A 13,711-nucleotide genomic window follows, 5' to 3' on the forward strand; every position below is an offset into this window, starting at 1 on the left:
GATTCATATCTGATTTATCAACACAGATGGGAATTTGGAGAAACTCCAGAGGTCCATCAGGAGACGTATGTTACGAATAGTCCTGTGACATAAGATTAGAACATAATAAATGCCCTTGAGCATTAGGTGTGTCCAATCTTCTCCCCTTTACCTAACTCAAATAAATATCAAAGGCAGCAAGAAATCATTATATGACTTTCAAATACATTCAAAATTCTCTTTGCTTTTCATAAAGAGTGCCCTGGCCTGAGAATAGATCTCACTGAAAACCAAAAATGACTGTGGAAAACCTGAAGAAAAGACACTGCATCTACAAAGTCAGATCTACACAACCTCCTTCTCTCTCCAGATGCAGTCAGGCTGAAAGGCATTTCTACGGTTTAAGATTTTGTCCTTGCATTTGGGGAAACTCTCCCCTAGCTGAGTCAGGCCGGAAAGCAGAGGAAGAAGAACAGTGGCACCATCCCCACTTCAATGCTGGTTATGCTCCTGAGCACAGTGTCTGAGGGGCAAAGAGGGGAGCATCCTATCCCTTATGAAAGTACTTAGCAAGGCGGTCTCTCTACATAGCCCTCAGCTCCTACTGGCTTAAACAAAAACTTTGTCAAAGGTCAGAGTTTCCCTTATAGTAATCCAAAATAATTAAAGGAGAAACATTTTCCCAGGTAACCCTGGAGGAAACTTATTTGAAATCACAGCTGCCTGGAGAAGAAACGCCCTCTCCACAAGGAATATTTAGAAAAGCCCTTGACTCCATGACAATTGCAGCACAGAAATCCGATCCAAAGTGGAACAATTAGCTATGGTATCTGGGGGAGAAAGCAGAGTTTCTTTCCAACATGAATATGAATCATATTAGAAATCTTTAATTAGAACAACTACGCAGGAAATGAGCTTCTTCCCTTAAATCAAACTTAGTGCAAGGACTGTATCAGAAACTGTAGGCTAGGTCTGAGACAACAAACCCAAAGAAATGACAAAACTTCACAGACCAACAATTTTTCCCTGTTGAAGGTCCTTACTTGTTCAGAAGCAGCTCACTAGCTGTTAGCTCGTGCGTTAATGGAGGGAGAATCGTATCATTGAGTTTGTCCATCCGACTGTCATCTGGGCTCACCATCATGAGGCTCTTACCAGCTGAGTCATCTGGGGAGCCAAAGGGAAGGTGTTCAAAGCTGACAGCTTTGCTATAGGAAGGTGGAGCTTCTGCATTGCTATCCACAGTGGAGTACAATGGCACATCGGTATCAGGAGTATATGCAGCTCCTTCTGAACCCAGGCTATAATCTTCCACCTCCTCTTCCTCCGGCCTTGATGCAGAATGAGCTCCTTCCTCTTCATGCTCCCCTTCTACCTCCTCAATGGTTTCTGTCGTCCCCTGACGAGAATAGAGCATGGTGACCTGCGTAGGTTCACTGTTGGGGACGGACGAAGAGAGACAGTTGAGGCTTACAAGGCTCACCACCAAGCAAAGTCTGTTAATTGTAGCTTTATGTAGACAGCTAAGCAATCCCATTGCATTCCCAGGTCTTCAAAATTCATATAATCTGGTAGAAAATATATCATTATGATCTCCTCTTACACAAATGAACCATCTGGGTCCATCTGCCCCCTGAACAACGTCCCGGTGAACTCACAGTGATTCACAATCTTTTCACACCAGCAAAGGGTAAATTAATATCATCATCAAGAGAAACTACACTAACTTTCTGAAAGTAGTTCAAACACTTTCTAACCAGAATCAGGACTTGATATTACAGCTATTTAAAGCATGCTCCATGGTGAATGATAGGCAGCCATGAAGTTCTTTATAAACATGGTGCTTTTAGCAACCACGGTACTGGTGCTGTATACAACTGGAACATTAGCTGAACACACACACATCAACTCTGATTCTAAATAAAAGAACAAGTAAATTGCTAACGTGGAGAAATATAACCCAGATTACAAAACTGCTGCAGTAACAGGGTATCTTGCTTACCTTTAGATTGCCCTATGTTCTTCAATACAGTCTTCATTTTTACCTTACCTGCCTGATTTTCTTCCATATGTACCTATTTTCTTTTTCAACTGTTCTTATTCACTCTGTTCAGTTGTCTGCTTGCTTGCCTTGCTTATTCTCGGCTTTGCATGTCCGTAATCACTTTCTCTCTTAATTCTCTGTGCTCTGCAACAGTCTCAGCTGATGTACATTCATGCAGCTTGATGATTCCAGATGGGAATCTGGACACCATAATTTAAAAAATATTTTCTTGGCTTTGCTTTCACCCTTTTCATCCCTCACAAGTATTTTTCACCTCTCCCCTCGAACATCACTCTTTCTCTTTTTAGTCTCCATTCCAGTCCTTCTCCATAGGTTAGGCAATAGGCAGCAACTCAGTGTTTTTTGTTGGCTGCATGTTCTTGTATCTCAACAGAGACAAAACCAGATTTCACATAGCTCCTATGAAATGAATGGGGCCATGTTTTCACCTGAAGGCAGCAGCTTTCTTAAAAAAAGAAAACTGGCACTGACAAAGCCAGCTGGCACTACCATCTCCTGCCAAAATAAAAAATTAAGTTCCAGCTCTTTTTATTTTATACTGCTTCCAAACTTATTGTGGCTACATTAGATTACTTTATTTCTAGCGGACTTTTAATTAGAACATGTAATGCTATTATTAGGATGTGTGTTTTGATGATTCACGGTAGCACTCATCCTGGTTAAAATGCACAAAACCATAAAATCCCATCATTTCAAAACTGACCGACACCAAAAATTTGTAAAACACTTTACATGCTGAAAAAGAATGATCTAATATGCTATAAAATTTCATATTTATAATATTTATAATACTAGCTAAAACACTTTCTCCTAACATCATACAAACCTCTGCTTTTTACCTGTTAAAAAGTGAGTGAATGGCTCTGAACAGTTCTCTCTTGCACTGGATATTAATATTATTCACTATCTTTTCATAGCTATTTTCCCTTTCTTAAATCCAACACCTCACAGACTGTAAATCAATGCTAAAGTACTCAAAACATATTTAGCAATCTTTCCTGTATGGGGAATTGAAAAAGCAAGGCCAACGTTTGCCTATCTTAGTTTCTAAAATTAGACATCTAAGTCCATATTTAGGATAACTGATTAGCTGAGAAACTTTACTTCCAGCTTCCAATTTTAATAAGAACAACCATCAGCTCGGTAACTGAAAATCAGACTCTTTTTTAGCTGAATAAATACAGACTTTAGCCTGGTTTTAGACAGCCAGTGTAATGTAATGGAACAACTTTTAAAAATACATGAATGAAGGATGAAAAACAAAACAAACCAAACAGAATAAGAAGTGAAATAGCAAATGAGTCCTAGATTATGACCCTGACTTTGAACCTCAGAATCATGCCACAACACAGAAGGGCGTAAAGCTTCCATTAACCATGCAAACCACTCTGTACACCACATATCTGCAAACGCAAATATACGTACACTGCAGTAAGTATAATGGTATGGGTAAATGAATGAACAAAGCATGCATGAGTTAAGCACCTTGACACTATACTGCCACTGTCAGCTGATGAGGAGGACATATCCATGCTCTGCATTTTACGAAGCCTAGGTCGAGCGCGCTCACTTGTTTTAGGAACAGTGTCTGGTCCATCTAAATCATCAAGGGTTGACTGCCTTGAGAACAGCATGGTTGCTTCAGTGTAGCAGCTAGCAGCGCAAACAGTATAAAGACAGTGTTAAATACAAATGATATCGCTATACACATGGTTCAGTAAACAAATATGCTCGCCATGCAGCAAAACACTGACACAGAGAAAAAACGTTCAGAGAGAAGATAAGGATTTGTTTAGAGTCACCATGTGAACACATTTCTATGCACAGATTGCTCACGGTCATGTTCATATAGGGGTCACAGAAGGCTAACAACCATCTATTCACTATTCAGAGAGATATGAAACCAACACAATGCTCTACATGCTCTCCAGGGGCACCAACTTACGTATGTGAGGAGGTTTTATTTTCTTTGTTTCCCCCTGAAATTTCCAAATTCCACAAAAATGTTTTGGGAAGTGACCTCCTCTGTACAAATTCTATTTTATTAATTATATACTGTGCTGAACCTTTTTACACAGGTACAAGCCAATTTCCTAAAAGAGCCCTTAAAACTGAATAAGCTCATATTCCACAAATAGAAAAATAGATGTCAGACATTGGCTAATCCTCTTTCCGAACCAAAGAGCCAAATCGGATATGTTACTTAGCCAGTAGATGCATGCCAAATATAACCTGGTCTGCATGGGATGGCTTTTATTTTGGTATTTAGTAGTAAGCCGTCATGACTCTTTCCAGAAGATTTCATTTATTTCAATCACAGATTAAAAACTATTTCAAAATTGGTAACATGCACATCTTGAAAGAAAGAACAGATGTAATAAACCCTTATCTCCTTTCACTTATCAAATACAACAGGACACTAGAGACATACACCATACATTGAGCACTTATGTGTTACTGGAGAAAGGAAGAAGAACTGGATGAGTTAGGAGAAAGAAAGTACATAATTAAATACAAGCCCATAACATAGCAACAGGAAAGAAGCAAATACATTTATGACATATGGTAGGTAAAAGTATTAGTTCTCCTGTAAATATCTTTGAAAAACACAGATGTCTATGAAATAAATTGAGTGACCTGGTGTTTTAACACATGCAGTGACCTGCCTGAGTCTCTCAGATAGAATGAGGGAAGAAAGGACCCCAAAACACAGGATTTACACTCTACTTTTCTTCTGTTTGTCCAGGGGCACAGAGGACCAGGAAAGAGGTCAGAAGGGAAGTGCAATGGCGTTTTCCTTGTTACTTTGGTCTTGCTAGCTTGAAGTGAAGAAAAAATCTGCTGGCATGAAGTGACAGTTTGCAATTATTGCCTTAAGGAAGATGGGGAGGAAAGCAGCAAAATACGTGGAGCAAAGAAGCAGTTATTCTTAGGCCTACATTCACTGATGGTCTTTTTTGACAGAATGGGCTGAGGCTAAAAGCATACTTCGGTCTTTGAATAGAAGAAAAGTATCACCAAGATACCAAAGGTATTGTGAAAGACTTTCCTTAAAAACAGTATTAATGGCAGGGGCACCTCTGTCCTGCCAGTTCATTTCGCCGAGACCCTTTACAAGCCACTTCATTATTTCTGTGTGTGCGCAAAGGCAGAAAAGCATCCTCCAGCCAAAACCTGGAGGGCTGTCTGCATGGTGCAGGGTTTTGATGAAGCAGCAAATGCTGCTTCCTATAGGAACAGGAGATCCACCTTAGGGGCCTGATTCAGCAGCATGGAAATCAGTCGGAGCTCATGTTACTGACTCCAGTGGGCTCATCAGGGAGGAGGTTTCCCTTTGCACACAACTATGCAGTATAGCCAGGTTGTTGTACTATCAGCGAGGTTTTGGTGCCAAAATATAGGGAGATGGCAGCAAGTAGACAATCTATTTTTGCAGATTACCTTTCTGTCTGTGTGCTACAATGTTCACATGTTACTTTACATCTCAAGGGATGGGTTTATTCTTTTCAAGAGCAACACCTCTTACTAAGGTGTTGAAGTATTTTAAATGAAGACATAGTTCAAAGGGAACCCTCCGAGAGCCTTAAGCAGAGCAGCTGCTGGAATCGAAGTAGCACATGCCCGTTCATATATGTTCGATGGAAGAAACAGATGCCAGCTGCCCTCCAAAACATGAAGTTCTGACCTGGGTCTCAGAAAAATCAAAGGAAAAACATCTATTAATCCCAACAGATAAAAACATTTGCTCTGATGGAGTCCCTGCAACAATTTGGTTTAAAGCTGTTTTAAATGAAGGATGAATCATCAGAAGAATTATTGACTGAGTAGCTGCTCTGTATTCTTGAACGTCAGGAGATGTGTATGAGATGACACCCGTAGCACAGTCTGATTATTCATTACTTACTTTAGGAAGATGCTTCCAAACATGGAGGAAATGAGAACACCAATGAAGTGGAGAGATTTACACTTGCCAAAGCTGATGTTGACTCAGTCATCGACTATCACATAAATTTAATCCAAGTATACCTTCCTGAGTGACTTTTCAAATTTGTATCCTTGGTGACCTCAAAATGCATTAGCTTCTTGAAATCATTCAAGGGCTAGGTATTTTAAATTGAATGTTCATTAAGAGCCCCAAGTTCAAGCATTTTATATCAAGTTGATCGAGTATCTATTTCAAATGGGGATATATATAGCAGAGATGTTTCTATCCTCGGTGAGTGGGAAATTTCTTACTTTATGACTTTCTTTTTGCTAAACAAATTTACCCTTCCCAGAGAGTTTATTAGTTTAAGGGGTGACTTACAAATTTTTCCTTGTTTTTTTCTGTCCGTGGGCTAGTTACTGACTGGCATTACCTTTACAAACTACTACACTCCCCACACCCACAAGCAAAGATCCCAAACATTCCCTATCATTCATGGTCCTAAATCAGACCCAGCCCCAAACTGTGACTTTCCTTTCATCCTTTCTCCTGCCTTCCAAGCCAAACATTACTTCTCCAGTACTCCCTGCCTCAAGCCCTATTCTCCCATCTGGTGAGGGAAGCACAGACGAAAAGTGGTGTCCGTAAACACCCTGACCACGCTTTGTATGTTCACTCTTACAGGAGGGTCAGGGGCTCCCACCGGCAGCTCCTATAAAAGCCTACACACAGGTAGAGTTTGGAACTGATTACATTATTTGTAATGGACAAAAATTACTACAAACTGAATAGGATACAAAACCTTGGATATCCTGAAATCTGACTTAGGACCTGCATCTAGCTGCTATTTCATAATTGTGGGCAAAGTCCCATAAAGGGAGGCACTGGTTTTAGTAAGTTCCCAACCATGTCGCTGAAATTCACAAGCTGTTTAACCTAATAAGCAGTTCATCAGGCAAACGGAAACAAACTGCAGCGAATGCTCTACCATGCTAGCTGCTGATCCCTTCTGGTGGTGCTACTCAAAGAGCTTGTTAAGGATCAACATCCACCTCCTCCTCCTGGACCATATGAAATTTGCACTTTGCTTTTAGGATACATGAGAGTGTTTATACATAAAGAGAAATCAGACAATTACATTACAAATACCTCATTACACCTCTAGCTTCTGTATAGAAAAATGACTGAGAATAAATGACAGCCCTACTAAAAGAGAAAATCCCACAAAGGATGCTCAGCGAAACTCCTTTTAGAGCTTTATCTCGGGTAAGAACAACATCCCTGTATAAGACTTACAAGGGTCAGCCCTGAACTTCACAAGAAATTTGCAGTACCTGCAACTGATCAGGACGGTTGTTCTCTCTGGAAATCCAGTGTTTAGAGCACTGATCAGGCACCTACAGTAATTCCTGTCCTGAGTACTGAGGAATATGTATTATTATAATGGAATAGCTTCTGTGCTTCTGCAGCCCTGTGTACTTCCAGACATGTTGATCTTACTCATGGACCTAATGTCCACTACAGAATTTTGTATAGGGCAACCAAAGAAGGATAACCAGAATGCTGGTTAGAAACCCTCTGCCCCTTCCCCAGATTTTTCCATTGCAATCCTAGATCCATGATCACAGGGATGCTTTAGATTTAATTAGTTGCTTTTACATTTACTGGAAATCATTACTTTGAAATGTAAAATGCCTCCTTCTCTTGTTTGGGCAATTCAAAAAAATCGCTCAATAAACTCATATGAAGTTTAAAACATTTCACATTTCTAAAAAAGCTCATAAGCACTTTTGTAATCCCAGGAAGAGACATGCAAGGGTGCCCCAATAAACAGATGGCATTATCATTCAATTAATAGACTCATTTTTGCTTCCTCTAATTACAGGTCATTATTGTTATAGCAGATGTGCACAATTTGTAAATACTCTCAGTGCAAGAATATTTGATTGTTCATTACCAGATATTACTATTCTTTCTTTAGGTGAGACTGAACTTTGGGGAGTTAAATTCTGCCCTGCAGACATCCAAGTGGCTCCAAGAGAGCTGGTAATAGAATTCAGCTTTACATTTTTCTCACGTCATATGACTCCTGTAAAACTTTGAGACAAAACACAAAGGTGTTGCTTAGTTGGGTAGCTAGCCACCGAGAAAGATTTGCTCAGATTTGATGTTTTTACTGGAGTGAACCTCTCAAATGCCAGTGCTCACCCTGGGGACCAATTTGTGAATATTTTGTTGAAGCATAGTACTCACAGGCACTCTCTTACACTTGCTTTTTAATAACATCAGAAAGGAAGACAAGCCCTTGTTATTTTCAGTCTGCCAACATCTACCCATATGTCATTAGTAAAAGCTAAGCATAATTTACTGTACACAGAAGCTAACGAGTTTGCTGGGAATATCAAACACAGTATGATATTGCCACACTTCAAAAGAACAGGAGACAACAGAATGCAATGGATTATGAAACAGCTGGATTTCCAAAGCCCTCCCTTCTCCCCCTCATGCTGGATAATTTCTGCACTCTTAAAAGCCAAGAACACCAGGGACATGGTGGGAACAGGCTGTCTCCGTAAGAGAAGGAAGTGAATGTGTGTGCCTCTGTGTGCATGGAGCAGCAGGCGCATGCAGCAGCTTTGGCAAGGGACTTGATGGCATCTGTCTTCAGAAAAGAATGAGGAAGGTGGTTTTCCTGAACTGGTATGGGTATTTGATCCACAAACTGTGTAGCTTTGCTGGACTGTAATCATAGCAGTTAGGAAATCAGGCTTTTCAGATGATCTTTGCCCTGTGTGTACAAGAGGGGGATTTTTTTTTTTCTCAAATCCAGAATCTCAATACAAAGCCTTTTTTGATTTGTGGGTAACAGACAACAACTTATTTTACAAAGACAAAATATTCACAATGAATGATTGTTCCCCAAACTTCATGCCTGAATTCCTCAAACAGTATCCCATAAGCATCCTCAGGAAGCTCTTATTTTCCATTACTTTTTACAAGATGAGAATCCCTGTCTCTGACTCCTAATTCTAGGGGAAACAAAAAGCAGTAGGGTAGTCATGCAGTGGAAAAAGGAGTTAAGCCAACAACTGAGTCCACCACTATAAAGGAATAGTAACTTATAGCAGAGTTTTCACTATAAAAATGGCATGGATAAATCAAAAAGAGGATTCAACATTGATCAGAAAGTTCATCAGTACCCAGACATTATCTAAAATTACGTATCTACTGCATGATCCCTCTATCTTTCACAAAATAAAAATAAATCAATACCTGGAGATACTGTCACGAGAAGCTGCTGAATCTAAACTATCCATTCTTTCAGATGCTTGCAAACCAGAAGCTTGACCAAGATTTTTATCAATTGAGTCCAGTCCTGACTCCTTAGAAAGTTTCATCATGTGGTTCTGGTAATACATATGGATGCTCTCCCGCGTTGGAACGTTTCCCTGTGGAAGACAGTAGAGGTACATGGCAAGGGGGAGGTGTATTCTTTGAGGAAATGGTTTCTGCTGTCATTTGGCACGGAACAGACTAAGGACTGTGTAAACAGCTTCCTAGTAAATAATAACCTCCCACTAGTAGTTCTTTTCAGCATGCAGGTCAGATTCTGACTTAAACTACCATGGCACAAAGTGTTGGGTTTTCAAGCAAAACTGGAGCAATGCAAGTGGTTTCAGGCTATATATAGCCAACAAAACTCTTCTGGGTGGACTGCAGATCATTCAGCACGAAAATGAGGTGTGGGCTGGGACCATAACTCAACCTGTACTCCAGCAACTTTTGAGATATCCCTTTTAGATAGCTTCACAGACTCTAGGAACAATCATACATCTTATTAGTGGTCAGTAGCATTTTTTTTAAACAGAAAAAAAAAGAAACAAGTCATGTACAAACTGATCTAGATTTTCATTAGTGTCCCAAAATAAGACTTTATTAATGAAGTGTAGATACAGTTGGAAAACCATGAAAAATACACTGAAGACGTTTACTCTTTCTCTGTGACTTCAAGATCAAGCAAGTTCATGAAAGGATGGTTTTATTAACTGTCAGCCCACATCTGGGCACAGAATCAAGTCTTTCTGGCTATGATATTGCAATCAGAATTCTAAAGGCATGTCATAAGAATAAAACTGAGAATTTTATAGCCTGTTCTTAGGCAGAAACACATCCAACTCATTCCACTAGCAGTTGCATTGACTTCAGAAGATACACTGGGAGAGAAGATCGCTATTCTTGAACAGTCATGTTTCTGACTTATAATGAAGCCTTATGCAAGGACTTTTTCCAGCTAAAATAATAAAAGTACTCTAAAATCCTGCCCACATTCCCTTTGCTAATATTATTAGCTACCAGTATTTCAACTCTGGTCCTCTACACTGTCTCAAATCTAAAATTTTCAAAATCTGAAATTTTGTCAAAAAAAAAATCTTAAGAACAAAATCTGAAACTCAGGTTTTTAATTAGGTTTGTTTGTATACAAGCTGTGTTGCTTCTGCAGTAATATATCTTTGTGCCATTATGACAGCCTGCCTCTCAAATTATGGCACACGCTACATTCTGCAGGCCTGGGATAAAGGACAAGAGCTGTGACAGCAAAAGTGCCCCACAGCTGATAGAGGACTTGATTTCAGGTTCTTCTGTAGCTGGAAGAGAGACCAAAGGAACTTCATACATCAGGTTAACTGTCCCTGACTCCACATCGGACAAAGAAACATGTCACCATAATGGCTGCAGCAAGAGCCTCTTTTCTTGGGTGGCAATGACAGGCAAGGGGCTGCTACAGAGACTTGGGGATGCTACAGAGGAATTGATAATTCTGATGTTCATGGGTACCAATATTTCACAGAAGAGGAGAGAAAGATCCTAGAAAAAACCCTGAAGTTTAAAGCTATTGACTGGGGGGAAGTTCTTTGAAGGGCCCCTAGTACCAGAAGATTGAGGATTGAAGCAAGATATACGAGCCTATACAAGGACATAAGGGCTCTATTGTAATCTAAATAGCACCAGGCTGCTGGCAACATGAAATGGAAATAAGTAAATAAATAAATAAATCTATTGGGAACAAAGGATAGGAAAAACTCAATAAAGTTGAGGTGAGAAGTGGCAAAGAACGATCAAAATAAGGTCCCAAATAAGTAATGGCCATAGAAAGGCAGTTAGCCTGGCTTCTGCATAGACGTTAAAACTCTAAAAACTCAGGGGCAGTGAGAAAGAATCATGTGATTTTCAGTGAGGATGCTGAAATAGCAGGGACTTCTGAGACCTGGGGCAAAAAGGGGTATCACTACAATGCTGTACTATCACAGTGTAAATTTTATAGGAAGGATGGAATGGAAGATAGCTTAAGAAAGAGGTTGTATGGGTCAAAAAGCATAAAGTCTAACAAATTAAGTAAATTCACTGTGCCAGGATTATCACAGAATCTCTGTGGGTGGACTTGAACCAATTAATATTGAAAAAGTATAGCATGAAGGCTCGATTTTTGACCATCAAACCAGGAGTGCACTAGTGCCTGTTAAATATTAAGGAAAATTACAAAAGGTGCCATTAGAATAATAATGTACAATAACTCAAATTAATTTTCAAATGTACTCACGTAGAACAGATGAACGACATGAAAGAGCCTGCACGCACACACACACAAGTCACCACAATGGAAAAGACCAGGAGGAAGAGGCAAGAAGACATCCTTCAAGAAGTGAAAGTCATTAGGAAAACCAAACAAGAATGAACTTTCTAGAGTTAAATGAAAAACTTCAGCAAATTAGACCAAAAGAGATGCTGAGGAATAACTTGCTAAAATAAAAAAAAATCTGGTAACAAAAATATTTTCAAGAATGTCATAAGAAATCAGCTGCCAGAAAGCCAGGGTATCAACAGGTGATTAAGGCATAAAGAGGTGTAAGGGAGTTATGGCAACAGGACAAGAAAAGACTGAATTTTTTGCATCCTTCTTCACTGCAGAAAAAGTTACCAACATTCCCAATGGAATAACTTGAATACCATGGAATGACTGGAGTAATTATTTTATAAAAGACAAGTCTGAGAACAAAACAATAAACTAAGCACTGAGTGGAAGGTGCTCACCCAAGAGCTCTGCAGGAACCAATGGATGAAACAGTGCCAGGGGAAGAGACGGTAACACCAATCCTTAAAACATGGCTTCAGGAGTGATCCTTTTAAGAAATTAAATGGTCATGAAATAAAACTTCATCTATCTCTTGTACTTATCCTCCATTAAGAGACCAGAAACAAAGGGCACAAACAAATGTCTTTTCTTTACAGAGGAAGAAGGTAATTGACTGGTTCTCCCAAGGAATTTTACTGTCCAGCATATTCAGAAATAATCTGTGTAAGGAGGAAAATAGCAATGTGATGAAGTTTGCAGATAAAAAAAATTATCTGGAATATTCAAGTGTAAAGTTGACTGAAGTACTACTGAAGAACATGAGAAAACTGAGTGACTTGGTAAAAAATGGCAAGAAATGTGATGGGAAAAATAACCTAAACTGTATACACATAATGACAGGCTTTATGTCAGCTTTTGTTAGCCTTAAAGGTCTTGGACTCAAACTGTATGGTCCCCTGAAAATAGGCAGCATTCACTAAAAATCAAAGGAGCTTGACTGTTAGATCTTACTAGGAAAGCAAAAGAAAACACATCATACTCCCGTATAAATCTGTGATTGACCCAGACCTTGAAAACAGTGTGTAGTTCTGGTAATCCAGTCTTAATAAGGCCATATTAAAACTGGAAATCATATGAAGAAGGACAATAAAGATGATCAGAAGCACTGGATGGATTCCATGTGAAGAGAGGCTAAAAAGAAAGGGGCTTCTTAACTTGGAAGAGAATGACTGAGGAGAAGACTCCATGCAGATTTATACAATCAGGAATAGTAGAGGAAAATGGAATACATCTCTGATCTACAGGAGACCCCAAAATAAACAGGAAACGGGTTTAAAACGAACAAGAGAAAGCACCCTTAAACACACCATACGGAATGACACTACAGAACTCCGTATGGTAGGATCTTCTGGAAGCCAACATTAAAAATAGATTAAAAAGGGACTAGCCAAACTCCAGCAACATAGATTCCTTGGCACTATTAAACATAATGATCCAGATGCAATTTCTGGTTTAGGGTGCCCTAAACCGTCTATTGCCACAAGCTGGGACATATTCCAAAGAAGGATTTACTCTGGATACGCCATGTTTCTTTTGCTCTGGGTTTTTATTTATTTATTTATTTATTTACTGTTATTATTATTATTATCTGCTTACTATTGAACACCTTGGGGAAAATAAGAGTAACTAAACACTAACACTGAAGCAGCCCTCACTTCGTGCTCAGTGCCTCCCGGCCAGACTGGGTACCGATTCCCTCTGAGCAGGAAAGCCTGCCTCTCGAACCTCCTGGGGTCGTGGGCAGCCTGCTTGTTGTGCCGTCAGATGTTGACCATGGCTGGGCAATATGGGGCTTTATTAAGATCAAGAATACTAATGGGTTGTTGACCTTTTCAACCTATTCATCTCTGAGACAGTCTGCAGCTTTTAACAAAAACTGGAAAGAACTAAAAATGAGGCTTCTATGCCAGATTTCTAGAAACAGTTGGGTAGCTAGTGACATATGTAAAAATACCTGTGCTTAAAATAAGAGCTTTATCCAACGTCAAGGTATCACCTACTTGCATTTTGAAGATCCAAATACATTTCTAGTTACACTATCAGCACTAAT

At 39.5% G+C, this 13,711-nt stretch overlaps 1 protein-coding gene across 1 annotated transcript in view; it reads right to left on the reverse strand.

Annotated features, from left to right (window-relative positions):
- The window catches only part of PIEZO2 (piezo type mechanosensitive ion channel component 2), a 322,465-nt gene that overhangs the window by 19,108 nt on the left and 289,646 nt on the right, over window positions 1-13,711 (reverse strand). Inside the window, exons 38-39 of the mRNA XM_059815888.1 lie at window positions 9,243-9,418; window positions 1,023-1,415 (exon numbers count right to left, since the gene is read on the reverse strand). Coding sequence (XP_059671871.1) covers window positions 1,023-1,415; window positions 9,243-9,418 — 569 coding nt within the window. The remainder of the gene's footprint in view (window positions 1-1,022; window positions 1,416-9,242; window positions 9,419-13,711) is intronic.

This window comes from Gavia stellata, chromosome 3, assembly GCF_030936135.1.
Source record: "Gavia stellata isolate bGavSte3 chromosome 3, bGavSte3.hap2, whole genome shotgun sequence".
In the NCBI taxonomy this organism is placed as follows: Eukaryota; Metazoa; Chordata; class Aves; order Gaviiformes; family Gaviidae; genus Gavia; species Gavia stellata.